Genomic DNA, 21841 nt, shown 5'->3' with positions numbered 1-21841 from the left:
CAATATTTTTTATAGGTTATCTAAAAAGTCCTTTCACAATTTTTCATGTAGAGTAGCTAAAGAAGCTACAGTGAGTTATTAATTCAGGATCTGATAAACAAGCTTATGATGGTGATTGCTCTGCCCCTTTTAATTTCCTCTGCCATTTTTAGTTACCTTTTTTTCCTATGTTAAAGGTGAGGTTTTAAGCTCAGTACTGTGTGCAAAAGGTGAATATATTTAGAGAAAACAGACTGTCTGAACAAGGAGAAATGGGGAAAATATGTTTATGTTTTTAATGCTGCAAAATGAGCCAGCTGGACAAGCTGAACGCTCACACATGCAATAAAATTGGGTGTTGTGACAACTGCAGATTTTTAAAAGTATGGAATGACAATGTCCGTTTTACAGATTTTTCACAGGGGAGAAAAGTGGACTTGTAAATAGGGTCTTTTGGAAAGGCTTAAAAGCAGGTTTTGTTTTCTTCAGTGCTGGCTGGGGTAGTGTGGCTGCAGTTACTGTTCATAGTCTCTCCTAGGACCAGCAGAGTCAAATTAACAAGACATGGCTTGTTCTGTTCTTGTTCTTTTGGGATGCTGTGACAGTGGTAAAACTGCCAGTGGGTGGGTCATTGCAGTGTGATTTCACATGTTAGGAGGAAGAAAAACAGTCATAGAGGTAGGTGTTGGAGCTGTGCTTGTGGGTAGGGCAGGGAGACGGAGGATTAAGGTATCAAAAGAAATAGTCTGAAAGGGGAATAATGTGGTGGACATACTGATAGACCCTTACAAGGGAGGGAGGAGATGCAGAAGTCTGGTGATCTCCTGTGCCACAGTAGTCGGGGGCTGTGAGATAGCACCACACATCAGAGAGACTTAGTTAACCAAGATCAGTATCTTGAGATGTGTTAGCTGTTGGCTAGCAATTGGGTAGTACAAAATTCATACAAGTGCAGGCTGTGAGCCATTTTGCAGATGGCACATGGTTAGAACATGGGGAATCCTTCCCAAGAGTTAGCAGAGGCTCAGGAATTGCACTTGGTGTTTCAGTGTGTCACCTTGATCTTGCTGGATGACCTCTAAATGCTCACCTTATAAAGGGAACTGTGTATACGAGCTGATAAAATTGCTAAGACCTGTTTTTACCTTCAATAGCGTATTTTTAATATATTTGTAGCAATTACAAAGGGGGTGAAATGTGTTCTTTTGAAAGTCTTACTGTGCGGCTAAAACAGTTTGAATGCGAGGTGCCTGTGTACGTTTTTATTTTCTTCCTGCTTTGCATCAGTGACTGAGACAGAGCTGAACAAATTGAACTGCAACACTTGTTGCTTCTAGGGGAAACCTTAATTCTGAGTCTTCAAGTCCAAATATAACGAGTCACCAGATTTTTTTTTCTGTCAAAGTAGACTAACATCTTTTAAATACAAATTAAACACGGCAGTATGATTTTTTTTTTTTATGCAGCGGTTATCATGTTCTTCTATTGCAGTTACACTTTTCAAAGAGGTAACATAGCTCTTAATGTGTCTGAAAAAAACTAAGCTTGACTAATATCTTTTAATTCCTAAGAAATGGCAAAAAAACTACTGTAGTGAACACACAGAGTTTTGGATAATTCTGATAGAAATTATAAGCTCACTACTATATCACTCATATTCAAAACTGAGAGTCTTTGTCTAAGAGGGCTGTTGGCAAGAAGACCAGAGTTCTTATTTCTTAAAAGCTTTGTTTTATCTTTATTTTCTACCTAAACAACAAGAATGTAGAAAGTGTTTGCCAAATTCTGGTTGGTCTAGGTCATTCATCTTCTGGTACAAGAGAGATAGCTGCACTTAATTTGAATCTGTGTGATGTTTTTTACAAAATTAGATTAAAAAAGCAAACAAACCTGTAACAAAAATTAACAAAACCTGAAAAATAGCACTTCAACTCTGTAATGACTAATTTTATTTTTGTTTATTAAATTTGGTACTAGTCTTTTACAATCCTAATGCACTCAGAGTTTTTGTGAAGCTTGTTCATTAAATGCTTTGGGATGCTTGAGGAAAGCCAGTGCAGAGGTAGAAATGTTATTACTTAAAAGACAATACAGAACCAGTATTTAATAAGGTAAAAATGGAATTTGGAAGGGAAATAAATCTTGTACTTTCTGTGTTTGTTTAGTAAAAATAATACTGTCACTCTTGGTTAAACTTAAAATGCTGTTTTGTTCCCCACTTAGGAAAACTATGAACGAATGAAAGCACTGGTAACCGAACTCCAAGAGCAAGCAGAAAAAATCAGATTAGGTAAGTGTAATAGTCTAGATTTTAAAACACTTTTTAAATTTGATCCAAAAACCAGTTTTGTTCTTTGAATTTTTTTCCCCTTTAATCAGTTCATTCAGATACGACATATTTGCTGGATTATAGTAGACATACTGAAATGTTAGCTTATCTGTTCAAACCTAGATTTAGCGTCTTCTGCTAGTAGTAAATCTTAAAAGATTTACATCCAAGCTACTGGTTCAAAATTTAGGGTTTTTTTTAAGTAACTCAGGCTAGCTAGAAAAAATTTCTTTGTTTACCACAGTATCTAGTGTGTTAACATACTTTTTGTTTGCCAGTTGAATATCAGAGCAATATCCTAATGCAAGCAAATCCATAAATTACTGGAAGCAGACATAAATGAAAGCAAAGCTGATTTAGTCAAACAGAAGATTAATTTCATTGCCAGAGAGGCAAAAAGTAAGCAAGTAGATAACAAAAACTGGGTATTCAGAGTCAGTTAATTTTTAATCAGTTAAGATCTTTGTAATCAATAGAATGTATGTTTCTAATGGCAATGTGTTTTAAAGTAGATAGGATTATTAATAAAAGGCTTTTACTGATACACTTTCCACTTCACCTGCTTCCTTGCTTCATGCACTGCTGCCTGCTTTTATAATAAATTGGTTTGGCAAATGTGCATCTGTTCAAGTTGCATGTTAGTCTCTTCATGTGCCAAGAGAATTTTCAGAGACCCTAGCTGCAGTTGTGCTGGCAAACAAAAGCAATTCTGTAATAGTTTAAAAGATTGAAGTCTGTGTTTCATCTTCTTGACTTGTAAGACTACCTGAATTAATTACAGTTGACTATAATTGATGGGGGCAATAAAATGAAAATGGTTTATAAACGCTTAATTGTGCTGGCAGAGGTTTAGCATGCAGCTTTAATTCTCCACTTCTTGCCCATCATGATACTGTTTGTCTCTTCATATACTGTTTCTTACATAGTGCAGTTTCTTTCACAGCTTTGGAATGGAACACAGTGAAGGTTTTGTGCATAGTGTTTTTTCTTGCTTGCTGTGAAAAAAAGCTCCGAGATTTCCCGAGGAGATGCTGAAACCCATGAACGCTGTGTCTTTTACAGGTGTAGAGGCTGTTCAGCAGTTCCCTATTTGACTCATGAACTAGTGATCATGGCCTTCTTCATTGCTACACGTGTTCCTGTTCTTGCCCATTACATGATAACAGGACAAGAACATGGCCCTCATCTTTCCTCCATCTCAGGGAGCTCTACCAGGATGTTAATACATCATTTTGAGTGATACCGATTGAGATTGCTTTGCCTGTCATTTAAGTATATGAGAATAATTAGGTACTTATGTTGAATACTTTTTAAGGATAAGTACAACATCATCTTCTTTGTAAGAGCTGTCTTTCAGAGGATGAGCTCTTGCTTGAGGTCTTTGTAAGGCATACTTCATTCTTGATCTGTTACTTCAGTGGGGAGGGCTTTTGTGGACCCATATCCCATTTACCAAGTAATCCCCATCTGTGCAACAGGAAGATGGTCCCTGCCCGAAAGAATGTACAGGCTATGATAAATTACAACAGATGGATTTCTGATAGCAAGCACAAGAAGCAACAGAGGTACTTTTAGTGTCTGTGACTGGCAGCAATCATAGCACATCAGCAGTTACAGTGAGGTTTGCGTAGACATTACTGTAAAGGAGAAATTAAGAAGGGATTTCAAATTAAATGCCTCCAGGTTTGTTTCATTGTCAGGGATGGTGCTTCTCACAGTCTACAGAATGGAGGCTCGTGTAGGATAAGGCAAACATCTTGATCTTGGAAGACAAACGTTCAGTAGAATGGCAACAAGGCCTGGAGGGCAAGCATTTGCGATTTGTGTGTGAAGAGGGGGTGTGCACAGAGATGACAAAAGTCACAGGATGGAAAATTGTTTGTGCAGCATTAGTCTGGGTGTAAATGAGAAAGGCAAGATGGAGGTCAGAGAAAATGTTGTAGTTATCATGATGTGGGATATTGAGAACTTGGATGAGAGTATTAGCTCTGTGGGTGCATGTAAGAGGTTGTATCTTAAGAAACTTGTACAGAAGGAATTTGCAAGATTTAGACTTAGGCTGGATATACAGACCTAATGAACAGGCTGAATCAGAAATAAATTGTGTGCTTTCTGGCATACCTAACAGGTAGGAAATGATGCGCATAGTGATCAAGGAAGGGGGTGAGAGAAAGGGCTTGAAAGGTGGGCTTAAAAGATCTGTTTCAGTGATGCTTAGCTGACAAAGAAATCTTGAGATTTTGGGAGAAATGTCAGCAAAATAGCAGCTTCTTTATTTTGGACAGGGAAGACAATTTTAGAATGATGAGGTGGATCAGTGATCTGTCTACACAGAGAGACAATGTTTGTATAAGCTGTTGTTATAAAGAGGCTGAGTGTGTCAACAAATCTTACATATTGAATGACACAAAGCTCTAGAGAGCAAAAGATATGATTTAGAATGACCTCAAGTAAAGGGCTGAAGTGAAGTAAAGATAAACTTGATATTAAATGCTATGTGTCTGAACTCTGCTTACAGTTTCGGAGTGATCTGAGGGAATGAATCCAGATTGTGTTGTCTTTCAAGATTGGATTCAGCATACCTATTTTGAAACAAATTTGGGGAATAGTATTTTTTGTAGTTCTTACCGCTGTGCTTTTGTCTGTATGTTTGTGCTTTGAGCCTTTCTGTCCATTGCCAAGCAGTGGAGGAAAGTTTCAGACAACTGTGTTTATTAAAGTCTTTACCTCAAGACTAACTATAAAAATGAGGAGGAAAATGGAGTAGATTCTGAAAAGCAAGTGTTTTTATCAATACCTTAAATCTGTTTGAAGTGGAAACCATTATTTATTAAATTCATTATTAAGATCCATACTTCAAAAACTGGAAACTCATCAGTGCTTCCATTCTAAGTTTTAATATAAGTGGTGATTTATCTATCTGTGTCCACAGTAAATCTAGCAATTTACTATTGTATTACAGGAGGTGGAGAAAAAGCTCGTAAGCTTCACACATCAAGAGGAAAGCTGTTACCCAGAGAGAGAATTGACAGGCTTATTGATCCCGGGTAGGTACTTTTGTTTTTAAAAAACACTTCAGGTTCTCTTTTGTGGGTAATTACTGCAGCAGGCTTCTCCGCTCTTTAGTTTCCATAAATGCTGGCAAATAACACAGTTGAAATTTTACAGAAGCGTTCTTCGAAATGCTCATGTCTCTTAAAAAAAAAATCTCATTTTTAAAAATTTAACCTTCTAAATGAGATTCAGTAGCAAATATGGCCAGTTCCTTTTTTAAACTGTGTTATATTTGTCATTATTCAGGTCTCCCTTCTTGGAGTTCTCCCAGTTTGCAGGTTACCAGCTGTATGGTAATGAAGAGGTACCGGCAGGAGGCATTATCACAGGCATTGGACGAGTATCTGGGTGAGAGTTACCAATGATCTACATTACTGATGATATGAAAAGGAAGAAGGTATCTTTTTTTTCAGTTTCTAGTGTTAAGCTGTTAGCATTTTTAGTGTTTAATTTCTGACACCCAAAAAATCAACAAAGTTGGTATCTTAATTTGTTCAGTCTTAGCTAAAATGAAGTGACTTTACGTATTTTTTTGGCTAGTGTGTCCCATATTAAAGCAGAATACACATAGAGTTTCTGCTGTCCGATGAAGGAAAGAGATTAGTGCACCTGTAAGGCAATTTTCAAGAAATAGGACAGCATTCTAGGCTAAGAATTAGTTTTGCTCACTAAAAGTACCTCCAAGATTATTGTTGGAATTAAATATGATGCTATACAGCATTATTTTAGGGAGTTAAGGGACTGAAACAGGACATCGTAGTGCTGAGAATGCTGTTGCAATGTGCGTTGAAGGAGTGCTGGTGAGGAGGGGTCTTCTTGAGCATCAGGGCTTTGAGTCCTTGGCATGTTCTAGTTCTTAACCAACAAACATGCTTCCTCATTAGCAATACTTCTCTCTCTCATAAACTTGTTTTATTTTTAGGGTGGAATGCTTGATTGTCGCTAATGATGCAACTGTCAAAGGTGGTACCTATTATCCCATCACAGTTAAGAAACATTTACGTGCTCAAGAAATTGCAATGCAAAATCATCTCCCTTGCCTATATTTGGGTAAGTCCCACTGCAGAAACAGCAAATGTCCTGTGTTAAAGGCAGCTCAGGATCTCTACATAAGACACTGTTTCTTTAAATAAATGTTGCTGAGACTGATGTGTCCCCAGATTTGACTAACCAGGTATGTATTTTAGACACACATATTCAAATGAATTTTCATCAATACTGTGTTAGATCTACAGATTGGTGGCAATTCTTAACCTAGAGGGTACCTATAGCTTCTCAGCACCATCTTCTGCAGTGCTGTAGGGCTCAGTTCATAAGAAACAGATACAACTGTGCCATTGTATCACTTCTTTCTTATTGCTTTCCCTTCTGTCATGCTTGAGCAATCCATCCTATAGTCTCAACCAGTCTTAATTCAAATTACAGTTTAAAACAAAAAAAAAAAGACTTCCTTTGCCTTTTGGTGGAGTATGTAGCTGTATGAGAGACCATACCAAAGAAATAAAAAAAGTGTCAGTGCCAAAAGCGTCAATAATAGTTTGGATCAATAGATTTTTACAATTTGTGATGAATTTTACTGAAGCAGAAATTTCTTTGTGTATTATTTTGCATTTTGAGTTTAGTCTATTAAATCAGTATTTTGTGAGATCTTCATGTAAGTTTTACTTATGTATACTTTTATTAAAGATTAAGATCAGACAGCCAAATGTCTTTAGTACATTAGAGGTAGTATTTTCTTAGCCTGATTTTGTAAAAATACAAGAGCTTTCTGCCAGTGTCTACCTTTTAGCCTCAATTCCCAATAACTTTTGAATCCATTAACAAATTTCAGCCAGTTTTGACAGAGGGATTTAAGAGAGTGTGTATTCCTGTGGATTTTGTTTAAGTTAACATCAGAGGAGAAAGACCCTTCTACTGTCTCCATTTAAAAAATAGGGTGGGTTAGTCCTCGTTTGTTCTGCTTGGCAGCTTACATAGCAGCTGAGAGGCATTAGTTGGTTTGCGGGTCAGGATGGTTGTGCTAGTTAAATAGTTAACATAATTGTAGGTCCTGGCCAGCATAAGCATTTGTAATTTCTTGCCCTGCTGGCAGGCCAAACATGCAAAGAATACCAAGAGAAGGATTAGGAGAAATGTGAACTTGAAAGTATTGGTGGAGTGAATACAGGGATGGTGTGGTGAGGACTTTGTGGGATTGTCATACTGCAATGGAAGGAGTCTTGGAGGCAAGGGAATGGCTAGGTTTTATCTTAGTTATAATAAACAGAAGAAACTTAGCTTTGCTGTTTGCAAAACAACTGTATGATTTTTTTAGTCTGAATTATCAGCAAATTCTATCTGTTCAGACAACGCTTATTTTTTTAGTAAGTTATCAGTGAGCAATTGCATGTGATTCTACTGTTTTAAGATCTTACGGAATGAGGAACTGTGGGACATAGATATGCCTTTGAAACAAAAGTTTAATTTTTTATTCAACCTTTGAGAAGTATACTCCCTGTATATACACTGCTCATCACTCAAACCTGGTGAGTTATTTTACCTTTGCAACTTCTGTACCTGGGCTTGTTTCAGTTCGTTTCAGTTCATTTCAGTCGTGTGATCAAGAGGGAGTGTTTTGTAGTCAGTCAGCACTTTGCTGATGTAATTTTCATGCCATTTGAACTGCCTTTTCCCTCAGTGATAGCCGCCTAGGTGTTAATTTTGATGTGGATACCTGGGGCCCTTTCTCACCGAGTCAGTGGACATTTTCTCTTGTGTTCAGGGATGGCTCATTTCACCACACCAGGTTGGAGTTTGTCTAGTTGCTGGAGTTGATGCTGTTTTGGGAGAGCGGTTCTGCAAGGGCAGGGGAAAGAATCAAAACCCTGCTTCACAGGAGGGCAGCATGGACATTTTCAAATTTCAAATTTTCACTTTTTTTTTTCCAGAAGAATATCCTAATATACCTAAAGTCATGGAAATACATATAGTGTTAGTGATAGCAGTTGCTGTATATTTTAAGTAATGTGCAGATACTTTACCAACAACTTAAGTATATCACAAGTTCACAGTTAAGTATATTAACAAGTTCAAAGACATGTTAATACATTTTCATTCACTCCAGTTGATTCAGGAGGAGCAAATTTGCCTCGGCAAGCAGAAGTATTTCCAGATCGAGATCATTTTGGCCGTATTTTCTACAATCAAGCAGTCATGTCCTCACAAGGAATTCCACAGGTAATTTCCTTTTACTTAAGAATGAAATGTACTAATTAGTTTTTTTTTGTTTTCTGCCTTTATCTGGCTTCGAGGCTTGTACCTATGCTTTGTTTTTGACAGCAGTGGGTTGTGTTGACCCGATGGCCCAGTCTGGGAGTTGGAGGCACTGTAAACACAGTTAACTGTCCACAAAAAGTCATTATAGTTTAGAAGAAGCTGTCTTATTTCTTGGCCCTCGTGTTAATAACATGACCTACCTGCTCCTGTCTTGGAGTGGGAGAAGAAGGGACTTGACAACATAGTATGTAGGGCCACGTGAGGAAGTGCTAGGAAATCTCTTGGAACAGTTGATTATTCTGCATCAGTGTTGTAAATGTGAGGACCCACTTGATGATGGCTAGTAAATGAGATGTGCTTTCTATTAACAGGTGTATGCGTATATTTATATATCCATTTTGTACATTGATGTTCTGTATGGTAAAAGTGCCCTGACAGTGAGGTTATTTTCTAATGCATTAATGATGCATAGAATTACTGTTAGTCACAGTTCCTGGATTTAGAAGTGGTTTTGTGTTTCGGGAGTGCGTTGGGGTCAGTTTTTTGACGCAGGTGGCATGCTAGGGGAGGTGCACTTCTGGATCTGTTACTCATGAAGAATGAGCACGTGACTGCTGATGGCGGCTTTGGCTGCAGTGAAAGTGGAAGGCAGAGTATAAGGTCTCAATGGAGGTGAGCAAGGCAGGTAGCAGGATAAAGACCCTGGTCTTCAGGAGAGTAGTCTTGGGCTTGCTAAGGGAATTGTCAGCAGGGACCTGTGAGAGCCTCCCAGGGAGCGCAGAGTCATCCGTGGTCTATGAAGATAACCTCCAAATAAAGGAACGTTCTGGGAAAGCAGACAACCACGTCATTCTTGCAGAATTGCTGTCTAGTCAGTCAGCTCCCAGCCTCTTCGTATGGTTACATAGCCCTCTGCTATGTCTGTCGCTTTCTACCCTTGGCAGGCCAAAGAATTCAAACTTACTTAGCTGTTCTTCCTACAGAAAGTGTTCCATATCTTTGATGGTCCTACTTTATCTTCTGTAAACTTTTCCAAGGTCTTGTTATATATTTTTTGAGATCAGGGAGCCTGACTGCACTACTCAATATGTCATCTGGTGATTGATATATATATATATATATATATAAAAATAGCATAATGGTATACATTATTCTCTTTTCTATTGCTTTGGTGGTAGTTACTAATGTTTTAATTTTTTTGACTTCTGGGCTGGTGATTTTCACTGAATTATCTTAATTTCAAGACCCTGCTGCTGGGTGTAGTTGTCAGTTCAATGCCTATCACTTTAAATTGGCTGGATGAAAGAAGGTGAAGGAAATTTTCAGGATATTCTACCTGAGAAGAAAAATTGGTTTGAACAGTAGGCTTGGAAGTAGGTGTTGGAACCTCAAGCAGAGTAAGTGTTTAGCTTACTTGCTGTTTCATCTGAGTACTGTCATGGAAGTATTTCATCACTGTATTGTTTTGACATACTTGACTGTTGAACTCATCATTAATGTAAAGTGGAAATAGTTTATTTTCTTCATTCTTACCAACATCTGTCATTGAGAGGCATGGTTGGGCTGAAACCAGTGCTATTTATTCTCTGTGAGAAGCTGTGCTTGTTTGAATCTCCTAGTCCAAAGGGAGGATGCGGAAGCTAATACTTCCTTCCACTGTGCAGCAGATGCACTGGTCAAGGATACGGTATTCCACGTGACTCCTACTTACATGGCAGACATTGGCTTTGCATGATTTCTGAGGAAACATTTGTTACCTTGATACCTTTCTGGCACATTTTGGAAGCAAGTCAGGCTTCAAATCTTCAACCATCTTTTCAATACCAAAGAATCCTGAAATCCATGGCCTCTAGAGAAATCCAAGGCTGAAGATTCCAACAACACACTAAATCCTTTTAGAAAGTCTGCCATAGTTTAACTTCTGCAGTTCTTTCCAACATAAAAGTGGAGCAATTGTAGTGATTAGCTAGGTCTCCAGAGGAAAATCACTGTTTAGTTAGAACAAAAATGTTTAGGAAAAAAGACTGTTCATAAGCTGGCCATCCAGTGGAGTCACTGATAGGTCTAGGTTGTACTTTAGATTTACATGTGTTGTCGTGGTTTGGCCTCAGCCGGCAACAAAGAGCCACGTGCCGCTCACTCGGGCCTTCCCGATACAGGAAGAATCAGAAGAAAAAGGCAAAGCTCGTGGGTTGGGACAAAGGCAGTTTAACAGAACAGCAAAGGGAACAGGCAAACAACAACAATAACACGGACAGAGGCATATACAAACACGATTACGGGACCGCCGCTCCCCGACCGGACCCGGGACGCCCCAGCCCGCTCCGAGCGGCGACTTCCTGCCCCCTCCCCTGGCAGCTCAGGGCGGGCATGGCTCACAGGGCATGGAATACCAGGGAAAATTAACCCTATCCCCGCCGGAACCAGGACATGTGTGAATAAAATTGGTTCCAGCATTTTTGTTGAACAGCAAGTGTCAAAGGAGACAGTCACTGGGCTGTTTTGCTGAATTATCTTTTTAGGAGAAGTTTTGGTAAACCTTATTTTTCCTAGAGCCTCCAATCATTATCTGGTATGGGAGTAGTGATTTTTAGATGTTATGTAATGATGAATATGTAAACTCAGTTTGCAAGGCTGAAATTACTGTCATTAGGCAGGACGTTTCTAGATATGCCTGTCTCTGAAGTCATGCAGGTGTTTTCCTGAATATCTTGAAACAACTTTAATGTATTTGTAAAGTTCCTTATAAAGTTGATTTTTTTTTTTAATTTCGATTACCATATAGTCTTAAGAGTAGCATTGTACTCCTATACAATAAAAACTAAGTGTAGGAAAGATTTTTCCTTTTAATAAAACACAGTTTTGCTTGGTATGACACTGGTGAAAGTTTAGCTTTCTTAAAATATTTATGGTAGACTGGGAAAAACATTTACTGAAGTACTTCCTTCATTTAAAGGTTTTAATACAGGTGTACTTTGTTTGGGAGGTGTTTCTATCCTTCGTGTCATTTCAAAAAGACACTATTAACATCTGTAAATCTGTGCTAACAGACTGTGGTAGCAAGAATCATGTTCCCTGTTTGAGAGGGTGTTTCATTAGGAAATGGTGTTAGGAAATTATGCTTCCTCTGATTTCCATTCTGGTTAATTTTTCTGAAATGGGAGTCTGTGTGCTGCTAGTTTTTTACCTGCTATTCTGTGTTATGGCCAGCCTGAAGGTCTGTTTCAGCAGCTCATCAGCCCTTCTCAATTTTGCCCTTAAAGTGTTTGCTTTTTTGTTTGCGCTTTTTTTTTTCTCCAGTTGCCTATGTTGCTTTTAATTTCCCCCTCCACTTTTACCTGTGACTAATTTATTATACTCCTACTGCAGCTTTAAATTGCGTTGATGTCTGTATGGCTGTGAATCAGAAAGCTGTGATTAGCTTCTAATTAGTCGTTTCCTAAGCTCTTTCACACTCATATGCTGCATGGATACAATGGAGAGCTGATCAGTGGGTATGAAATACTGTATGTGCATTCAGAAATGTTGGGTTTTATTGCACTGTTGAGTAATTTCCTATGCAGTTATTCAAAGAATCGAGTCAGGAAGTAGGACATTAGTTGGGAATTTTAGGTTGTACTATTTGACAGGTAAATTTTGGTTTTTCCAGTATATACATATTCCAATCTATGTATTGGAAAAAGTAACACCCAAGTTAAAGTTTAAATGCAGGCCCATTTTTCAGAATAAGCATGGTAAAATTAAGAGTAGGAAAACCCCACAAATCATGGGGAAAAAAATCAAATTAACTTTTTCTGCAAGTTTCTCCCATTTCTAGAGGCTTATGTTATCTTTGTATTTACCAGGAGGTATTTTATTAAATGCACAACAGAAATGCTGCAGATTAATCATGTGACTCTGAATATAGTTTAAGAAACTGAAAACTGTTTGCTGAAAAAGCTGTTTGATTTGATGATAGCAGGTTGGCGTAGTTCATCTACTCCTGCTTTAGATACAGGTAATGTGATTTGAAAATTTTACTTCTGTGTGCTGTTTTCTATTAAGAGAAAAAATGAAATGATCATTTAACACAGAACACTACTCGATGTAGCTTTAGAAATATTTCCCAACAAATATAACACTAAATTATTTTGTGCGGATCTTTTTTTGTAATTGTGAAAGAAAGTGTTTCCTCTTGGCTGCCTTTTTTATATGAGTATTCCATTTCTTCTGCATTACAAGCTGTTTTGAAAGGGTCTTTGGAAGAGCTCCCCTGGAGGAGAAGTTAAGTGAGAAACTTCACTTTCAGGAACATATACTACTACAGTATTGATCATATCTGGGGTCAAGTCAGTTCTGTAAAAGTGTCACCAAAATATTACTGATAGAATATTTTCATTGGGTAGATGTTCATCTCAAAATTAGGCAAAACGGTGAGGCAGAGATTATTCATGCTAAAGCCTATAACGAGATACTCAGCACACCTTGAAGGGGCAGAGTTAATTAGTTGATCCATTGAAAAACTGAGGTTACATACTAGTAGATGTGAGGAATTATCTTCAAAGGATTAATACATGGGTGAAATTATGCCAATAAGCAATAACTCTGACTTAAGGGTAAATACCAGGAGCAACCTCTAGGTTTCAGATTTTTTCCATTCATGGGTAAAAATTAATTTAATGGCAGAACGTGCGCCTCTTCAAACATTTCACCTATGTAGCTCATGGTACTGTATATATGAATTTTCGTGCAGGGTCCTGTGCACGTTCTATGATCCTGAAGATCATAGTTTAAGAGACTGTTGAAAACTAGAGAGATTCCCTATTTTTTTGAAGAAAAACTAAAACATAAATAAAAAATTTTCTCTGTCAGGCAAAAATAATCTTGCAGTGCTGTCCCAGAACCTATATTAAAATCAGTATAATATATAATAGTAGCACGTGCATTTGCTATTTTTAAGATTTGGACAATTCATTAACGTGTGGTTTTTGTTTTCCTTATAGATAGCAGTAGTAATGGGATCCTGTACAGCAGGAGGAGCGTACGTACCTGCAATGGCTGATGAAAGTATTATTGTTCGCAAACAGGGAACAATATTCTTGGGAGGGCCACCACTGGTAAGGATATTGAAGTTTCTAGTAACATAGCCCCCAAAAAAATTGTGCTGCTGACAATTGTACAGCTTAAACTATTGAGACCTTTCTTGATGAGGTATTTCCAGATATTCTGTAGATTAGTTTTCATTTTTTAAGTGTATCTGAATGTTTATATCCTAAATTACATCTTTTTCTGTCTGTTAGAGGTGCATATATGTCAGACTTTATTAAGGTGTTTATATAGTACTGCTTTTAGATTGCCATGCACATTTTAAATTAAAAAATGCTTTATATATTCAATTATGTAGTCTCTAGGTTTGACGTGAAATGGAAAAGAAAATTACAAGCATGTATACTATATCTCAGAGTCAAGATCAGAGAACTTCAGAAGTAGGACTGATCTGCTATATTTTATGTCAGTTTACAGACAAGAGAGATGCACTTACAAGGGAGTTTGTCATCATTTCCTTACTTTCGTAGTAAGGAAATTTTTTCTAAGGAAACTGACCTGAAAAGCTCCTGTGAATTAAAACTTGCTTTATTGTGGAACTCATAATGGAATTTGTGACTGTGCAAAATATTGCAGCATAAGACAGCTTTAAAATCACAGTAGCTTGGCTCCAACAGAAAAGGGAGTGCTTGAGTGGGATTTTTTTTTTTTTTTTTAAAAAAGAGCTATATCAGTGTATGTTGTAGTGTAGGCTCAGTTTTATACCAATACAAATGATAATCTCTGGTGACAAAGATTACTTTACTTGACACAAGCTTCATAAGAAGAAAGGAATTTCCAGTAGTAAATGTTACGTTAGTGCTAGAGCTAACAGGGCAGCACCTAGCACAACTATTCTAGTCTTAATGAATTCTGACTGGATAAACTTGCTTTTTTGAAATAGTCAAATATTTGCCTCATTGAACAAACTGTTATGAGGCAGCACGTTTGCTCTGTTTTGGTTATAGTCTTTTGGGAGCTTTTAGGCATGCTTCCTGTGACAAAACCAAGTGTAAATCAAATGTCTCAGAAAAGTCCTTTCAACTTGAGCAGGCTTAAATGGAGAAATCAATTTGTACCAGCATTGTTAATGAAGATACTGCTCCACTTAATTTCTGTAGTAACAGAGGAGGGAAATCACTGCAAATGACTTCTTTCAACCACTTAAGATACTCCGAAAATGTAGCAGGTCCTAGAAACAATGGGAAGACAACCACTGACAGATTTTTGTTGTTGACCAGTTCCTAAGGCATGAGTGTGTTTATTTCCTTAAAAGCATCAATAACTTACCCCATGATGTCATTTATTGTTTACTTGTATAGCACTGCTCTTGTTTCCACAGCATGTTTTTGCATTTCATTCTTTTGCTTTAGGGTGTTCTTTTCCCCACTGTGTCATCTTGATGCTAGAAGCGGATTTAGCATTTTATACCCTTCTTTTCTTCCAAAGTTCAATGTATAGATGGATTTTAAATTCTTGTGCAGCTTAAAAAAAAATAAAAAATTCTTACCATTTATACAGACATACTTTTCGATGGCTGGTAAATGCTAATTGCTGTTCCAGAACATTCAGAATGTAACTGGCATATCTAAAGCAGCGGCAGAGGACGCACACCTATAAGTACAAGGATACTTTGGTGTTTGCCATAATAAAATAATGCATTTAGCTTGAAGTATTTTATTATTTCAGTGGAGGCTTTCTGAGATGACAAGTAATCAGGAAAAGCAGATGAAGTAATTAATAGCAACTATGTCATTTAGTGCTCATTTATTTTCTGCGTATTAGAATTTAGAGTTCTAGGAGTTCTTTGTCTGTTGAAATTTCTTTGGCAGTAATTGTTTCAAACGTCTTACCTAGGTCTCTGTTCCTTTTATTTTGTATTAGTCTTTTTCAGCTTGTTGTGTATAGATAAACAAAGACAAATCCTCCCTCAAAATTAGGCAATTTTCTGTAAATTTGTCACTGTAATTTAGGTATTAGGAGTTTCTTGGTGAAAAGTGGCATGAATATGAATGAAGATATTAGTTGATAGTAATACCAGTTGAATGACTAACATTGGGTGATTCATACATCTTTTTACTGAGATAAGGAAATGAGTACGATGAAAGAAATGAACTTTTACATCAGACACTTATTAGCGTGGTTATTGTGTTACAAATAACAGTCCTAGTTGCAGGAACACCTGAGCTGTCCAAATACAAAACCTTTCTAGGTCCAGCACAGTTCATTACCTTAGAGCCAGTGGCATATAAAATGCCAGTACTGCCTCTGGGGCTTGCTCAACTTCAGTGTAATTTGTTGCAGAAGCTCTGCTAGTAAATCAGAAAGCCCTGAGCAAACTCAGCTCTTCTGACATGGCATTTCCAGTGGCCAGAGTCCTGGGGAATGCTCTGCACCTTGAGTGATTCTGCTTGGAGCTATGTTAGAGCAGAAGAGGTTCATCGGACCTTGGGAAACCCCTTGGGTGCACTGAGAGAGTTTACTTAAAGCCAGTTTCTTTCGAGTTCCAGCATTAAGCAGGTAAAAATAAGACAGCTATTATTCAGTATTACCCAGGAAGCTGAAAAAAAGGGAACCAGACTCTCTTGTTCTAAGAGGATGGTAAACATCACAAGGGAATTTATGTCATACATGTATATCACTGAGACGTAGTTTAGGAGACTTTTGCCAGGATAAGCAGCCGAAAAAGTGGTGGGCTGAGTCAAGTCTGAAGGGAAGACTTGGCTAGGCAAGTCAGTGACTGCAAGGATGTTAAGTTAGAAAGGATGAAAAGTTTTTACCACTTCCAGAGGAAGATTTCACAACTATCCTCCAATTTAATTTGTTCCTTAGCAACCTGCAGATGTAATGATCCTTATTGTTGTGCGTATAGATCAAACTTTAATATCACTACCTGTCAGCTTTTCAGTTTGGTAGAGCTTTTCATATTCTCACTGAAAATACTTTGCTTGCGTTTCTCTAAGCATCAAAATTACTTCAGACTCCCATAGAAACTTCCATTCCATGTTGTAGCAGATATTGTAGCCATTACTGTGTATGCTCTGTTCCCCAAAATGTCTTTCCTATATGAAGAAAATTGGATTGGATTTTATCCCTCACCTGCCTAAAACAAAACATCCTAAGGAAGTGAAAGAAAATACCTGATGTTAGTTATAAGTAGTGATGGGATGTGTATACTAAAAAAAAGTTAATTGCAGGTACAGTCTGAAGACTAAAGTGCAAGTTTCCTTAGCCTTTGTTTTAGAAAGGTGAGTAGTGATGACTTCGTGAACAGAAGGATCTCCATAGTAAGAGGAAAAGTCGCAGGAGTAGTAACGATCTAGGGCCATTCTTCTGCACTCCTGCAAGCTGAGGAATCTATATCCTCACCTGTGGCAATACTGTTTGGTATCTCAGGATTTCTTGTTGACCTATAGACTTCTCCATCCCATTCCAGAAACTTTTGATTCTCTCTTCCTGGGGAAAATTTTCTACTTTCTGTGCTCAGCAGTGAAGGAAAGTCTGGTAAAAAGGGATAAGTTTGTCAAATTTGCATATATTTATGTGCTGGGGACTCTTCTACATTTCAGCATGATTCATTGTGGGAAATGCACATTTTATCTAAAGTTTATGTTCATTTTCCCTGATGATTGCTAGCTGAAGTGGCTTGAACAGGTGTTTCTTTGAAAATGCTCACATATCTTGTCAAGACTCTATTTGCAGTCTGTTAGAATTTAATGAACTTTAAGAAAGTTACTACTATTTAAACAACAGTTTGTAGAATGCTCTGTTGCACCACAGTACCTGGGAAGCTGATGGAGCAAATAATTCTAGCTATTTCCAAAAATACTACAGACAAAAAGGTGACCATGAGTAGTCGGCACAGATTTACAATGGGGAGATCAGGCCTGACCAAACTGATGGCCCTCTATGCTGAGATGACTGGCTCAGGGGACGCAGAGAGAGCGGTGCATGTTTATGTTGACTTTGACAAGGCTTTTGACATGTCTTCCATAACATCCTCAACATACTGATGAAGTACGGACTGACTAAATGGGCTGTGAGGTAGTCTGAGAACTGGCTAAACTGCTGGGCTCAAGCTGGAGGTCAATCAGTAGTGTGTACCCCAGAGGTCAGTAGTGGGACCAATACTGTTTAACATCTTCATTGATGACCTGGACAGTGGTCCAAAGTTCACCATCAGCAGACTTGCAGATGATAAAAACTTGCGAGGAGTGGTTCATTGAGCAGATGATTGTGGTGCCTTTCAGAGGGACCTCAACAGGCTGGAGAAAGGGGCTGAATGGAACCTTTTGAAGTTAAACAGAGCAGGCAGGTGCTGCTTGGAAGGAATAATCATGGGCACCAAAACAGGCTGGTGAACAACCAGTTGGGAAGATTCTTGGCAGAAAACTCGCTGCAGGTCCCGGTGGACACCAAATTGAACATGAGCCAGCAATGTGCCCTTGCAGCAAAGGCAGCCAGCAACATCCTGGGCAGGGATTAGGGAGAGTGTTTCCAGCAAGTCAACAGTAGTGACCTTCCCATCTGCTCAGGGCTTGTAAGACATATTTGGGGTGCTAGGTCCATCTCTGGATTCTCCGGACCAAGACAGACTTGAACATAATCAAGTGACACTGAAGGTCCATGAAGATGATGAAGGGACTGGGGCATCTGTGATATGAGGAGAAGCCGAGAGAGCTGGGACTTCTCAGTCTGGTGAAGACATGGCTCAGGGGAAATCTATCCATATGTATGAATACCTTGCAGGGGGGAGTAAAGATAGTAGAGCTAGACTTCTCATTGGTGCCCAGTGACAGGTCAGGAGGGTACGGGGCACAAACTATAATACAGGAAGTTCTATTGAGATGTAAGCAAACACCTTTTTACTGTAAGGGTGGTCATGCCAAACCAAGTTGTCCAGAGTGGTTGTGGAGTCTCCAGCCTTGGAGATACTCAAAACTTGACTGTTAGGTGGTCAGGAGGAACCTCCTCTGATTGACCCTGCAGGGAAGCAGGGCAGTTAAACTAGACAATCTCCCAGGGTGGCTGACAGGCCCCACAACTCTGATTCTTTGATATGGAGAAGGAAGGCTTCACCTCTGTAGAAGAGGAAAAAAGCAATTTTTGTAAAGTTTATTAAAATTAGTGTCTAGATTTCTGTGCTAATAGAAATCAGCGCTCTGTTCAGATTTGTTCAGAGTTCTGCAGTAGTCACAGAATGACAATATGTTATAACTGCATACAGTGCCAGATGCTTAAAGAGAGATGTATAGAAGTATTTCATAAAATTATAGAATCATTTAGGTTGGAATATACCCCTAAGATCATCGAGTCCAACTGTAAACTTAACACTGCCAAGTTCACCACTAAACCATGTCCCTAAGCGCTAAGTGTACATGTCTCCAGGGGGGTGACTCAACCACTTCCCTGGGCAGCCTGTTCCAGTGCTTGACAACCCTTTTGATGAAGAATTTTTTCCTAATTTCTATGTTCTTACGTTTGTTATTTAATGAAGATTCAAGTTAATTATGTCTTTGACAGAAGCTTTTCATTAATTAGTATCGGAATGCCACACCTTTGTATTACACGCGTAGCCATTAAAATTTAAAGGCAAAAATCCTCCCAGTGAAGAAATACCTATACTTCACAATCTTAACAGTTTGGAGGAGTGTGTGTGTGTAGATATTTCTTTATATATTTAGCGTGCTTCGGTTTTAGGCACAAGATTTGGAAACTGAAAGCTGTTTTGGAAGTGATGATAGTTTTCTCTTCCCTTGTCTCTAATGCTACGTTTCACCAGCTTGCAAGGAATCCTTTTCGAAACAGTTACAGTAGAGTGGAAATACACAATAGTTGGTTTTTTTACCATAAAGCAGTAAATGATACTGCGTTATTTTAAGAAGGAGTTCACTCACTCTCAAATTAACCTGTCAGGTCTAAGATTTGACAGATCTAGGATTTAGATTGTGCATTCCAGGTATTTTTATGAAGACATCATACTTGATCCAAACAGTTTATGCTTAGTAAATTATTGTGTTAATGATTGTTTTACGGTTAATATTTAAATAAGTAAGCTAAAATTCACAGAAGGAGAGTTTGTGTTAAGAAAGTGAAGTGGAAGAATGCTGAGGTATTGTTTGAAACAATGCAGGAAAGTATCACATTGGAAATTGCTTGTAAACTGCTAAAAAAAGTTTTGTGAGAATGTATATTTATAAATCTAAAGGCTGTGTAAGTATACTTGCACTAATAATGGACACAGCAATAAATACAACAGTAAGTAAAGAATTTTTCTTACTAAAAATACATATTAATCCTAGAATAAAGCTCATTTTCCTTTTATTGTGGTAGGTTAAAGCAGCAACAGGTGAAGAGGTATCATCAGAGGATCTTGGAGGGGCAGATCTTCACTGCAGGTTTGAACAAATACCTTGCTAGAGTTTATTATGTCCTTTAGACTTCAGTACGGTGTCTTCCCCCTTCCCCCTTCTTCATTTATTTGCTATTGAGATCTTTTTTAAACTATATTAAGATTTTGAAAATTAAGATTTTCTGTGTCCTTATCTGGTGCTGTGGAATTATTTTATTGTTAGAGTAGCATAGTTACCTTATGTTACTCTAGTTAGAATCTTGTTTCCTTCATTTACTACTTTAAAATACATGTCTAATCTACTGCAGCACCATACGTAATATGGAAGACTTTTCTATACTGTTTAATGCTGAATGTTAATAGAATAATACACATTGAGAAAAGTAATACATTTTGCAGATTTGTAGCTTTCTTACTGTCAATTAGAACTTACTACAAACAAGATCAAAATAACTTCTGTTTTTTGTAAGAGAATACTTGTTATTGAAACAAAGATTACTATGCACTTTCTAGTTCTAAAATGCAAAGAATAGTAAACAAAGTTAGGTGTTACTGTACAATAAGTTATTACTGTACTATAAATGCTTAATTTTTACTTCAGATTACTGAAATAAATAATTATTTTTAAGAGCAGTTCATAACGTTTTTGTATAGATACTTTTCCCTTATAATTTCAGATGAATTTTCATTTTCATTTGAAAAATGTGTGTCATCTTTTATATTGTCCTTTAGATGTTTTTACTTTGTGGAGTTGCTATTTTATGTCATGTCTGATAACTTGAATGTACTGTTTCAAAGAAAGGTTCATGGCATGGGTTTGATTTTGAAAGTAATTTCATTACAAAACATGAAGAGCTGTATTGAAGCATCTATCTTTTAAAGATAAACATAAAACTTTTAAAGTCTTAAAAGTTTTAAAACCTCACACTTTCATTGTCAAATTATTTTTTTTAAGTTATCCTATTGCTATTGTTATTTTTATACAGAAAATCTGGTGTAACAGATCATTATGCTTTGGATGACAGTCATGCACTTCATCTAGCAAGGAAGGCTGTAAGAAGTTTAAATCTCCGAAAGAAAGTAGATGTAAGTGTATAGAATTTGAAAACACTGCACTGTTTAAATTAGGAATGTTTTTCTTTGCCTGATTTGTACAACACATTTTTTGTCTCTGACTTAGACACTTTGAAAATGGAAGCTATGATTTTTGTCCTTAAAGATTTCTCTAATGTTTGAGTTCTGCAATTACATTCCTACTGCATTATTCCTAATAAAATCACTGGTATTACATGCAAGAATGAAGCAACTAGAACAGTGCTTCAGAATTGCAGAACTGTACTGTAAGATTAACCCAGTCTTGCAAGGTGTTTAATTTAAGTCCACATAATCATTCCCATGGACTTAGAATTAGATACATTCTAAAGCATCTTTTTGAATACACATTTTATATGATTATTAATGAGAGGTATAAAACTGAGGGGATAGACCTAAATCATGTGATTGTATTGTATTGATTTAAAAATCCCTTGTAGAAAACAGGATGGATAGCATATGAGGGAGGAAGTGCCCTAACTTCTTTTGGCAGGAGACGTGAAAGCGTGCTAAAGCTCAGCAGCTGAAGGAAGGCAAGATGTTGCATTCAGTTGCATGGAAAAAATCTTCATTGTTTTGTCATAATACTAACTGCCTAATAAAGCATAGGGAAAGTAAGCAAATGGGAAGACATGCTTAATTTTTGATAACATGGAAGAAGTGGAGCATGTTTGGAGGTATACACAGGAGTAGAAACAAAGGTAACAGTAAGTGAG

General features: G+C 37.6%; 1 protein-coding gene across 1 annotated transcript in view; it reads left to right on the top strand.

Annotated features, from left to right (window-relative positions):
- MCCC2 (methylcrotonyl-CoA carboxylase subunit 2) overlaps positions 1 to 21841 on the top strand; it is a 40182-nt gene that overhangs the window by 2282 nt on the left and 16059 nt on the right. The window contains exons 2-9 of the mRNA XM_063320334.1: positions 2203 to 2269; positions 5271 to 5355; positions 5609 to 5710; positions 6285 to 6412; positions 8466 to 8578; positions 13600 to 13713; positions 20015 to 20079; positions 21020 to 21119. Of these exons, the coding sequence (XP_063176404.1) occupies positions 2203 to 2269; positions 5271 to 5355; positions 5609 to 5710; positions 6285 to 6412; positions 8466 to 8578; positions 13600 to 13713; positions 20015 to 20079; positions 21020 to 21119 (774 nt within the window). The remainder of the gene's footprint in view (positions 1 to 2202; positions 2270 to 5270; positions 5356 to 5608; positions 5711 to 6284; positions 6413 to 8465; positions 8579 to 13599; positions 13714 to 20014; positions 20080 to 21019; positions 21120 to 21841) is intronic.

This window comes from Chroicocephalus ridibundus, chromosome Z (genome assembly GCF_963924245.1).
Source record: "Chroicocephalus ridibundus chromosome Z, bChrRid1.1, whole genome shotgun sequence".
NCBI lineage: Eukaryota > Metazoa > Chordata > Aves > Charadriiformes > Laridae > Chroicocephalus > Chroicocephalus ridibundus.
The sequence above is the reverse complement of the archived record's forward strand: the minus strand, read 5'-3'. Positions and strand labels throughout refer to the sequence as shown.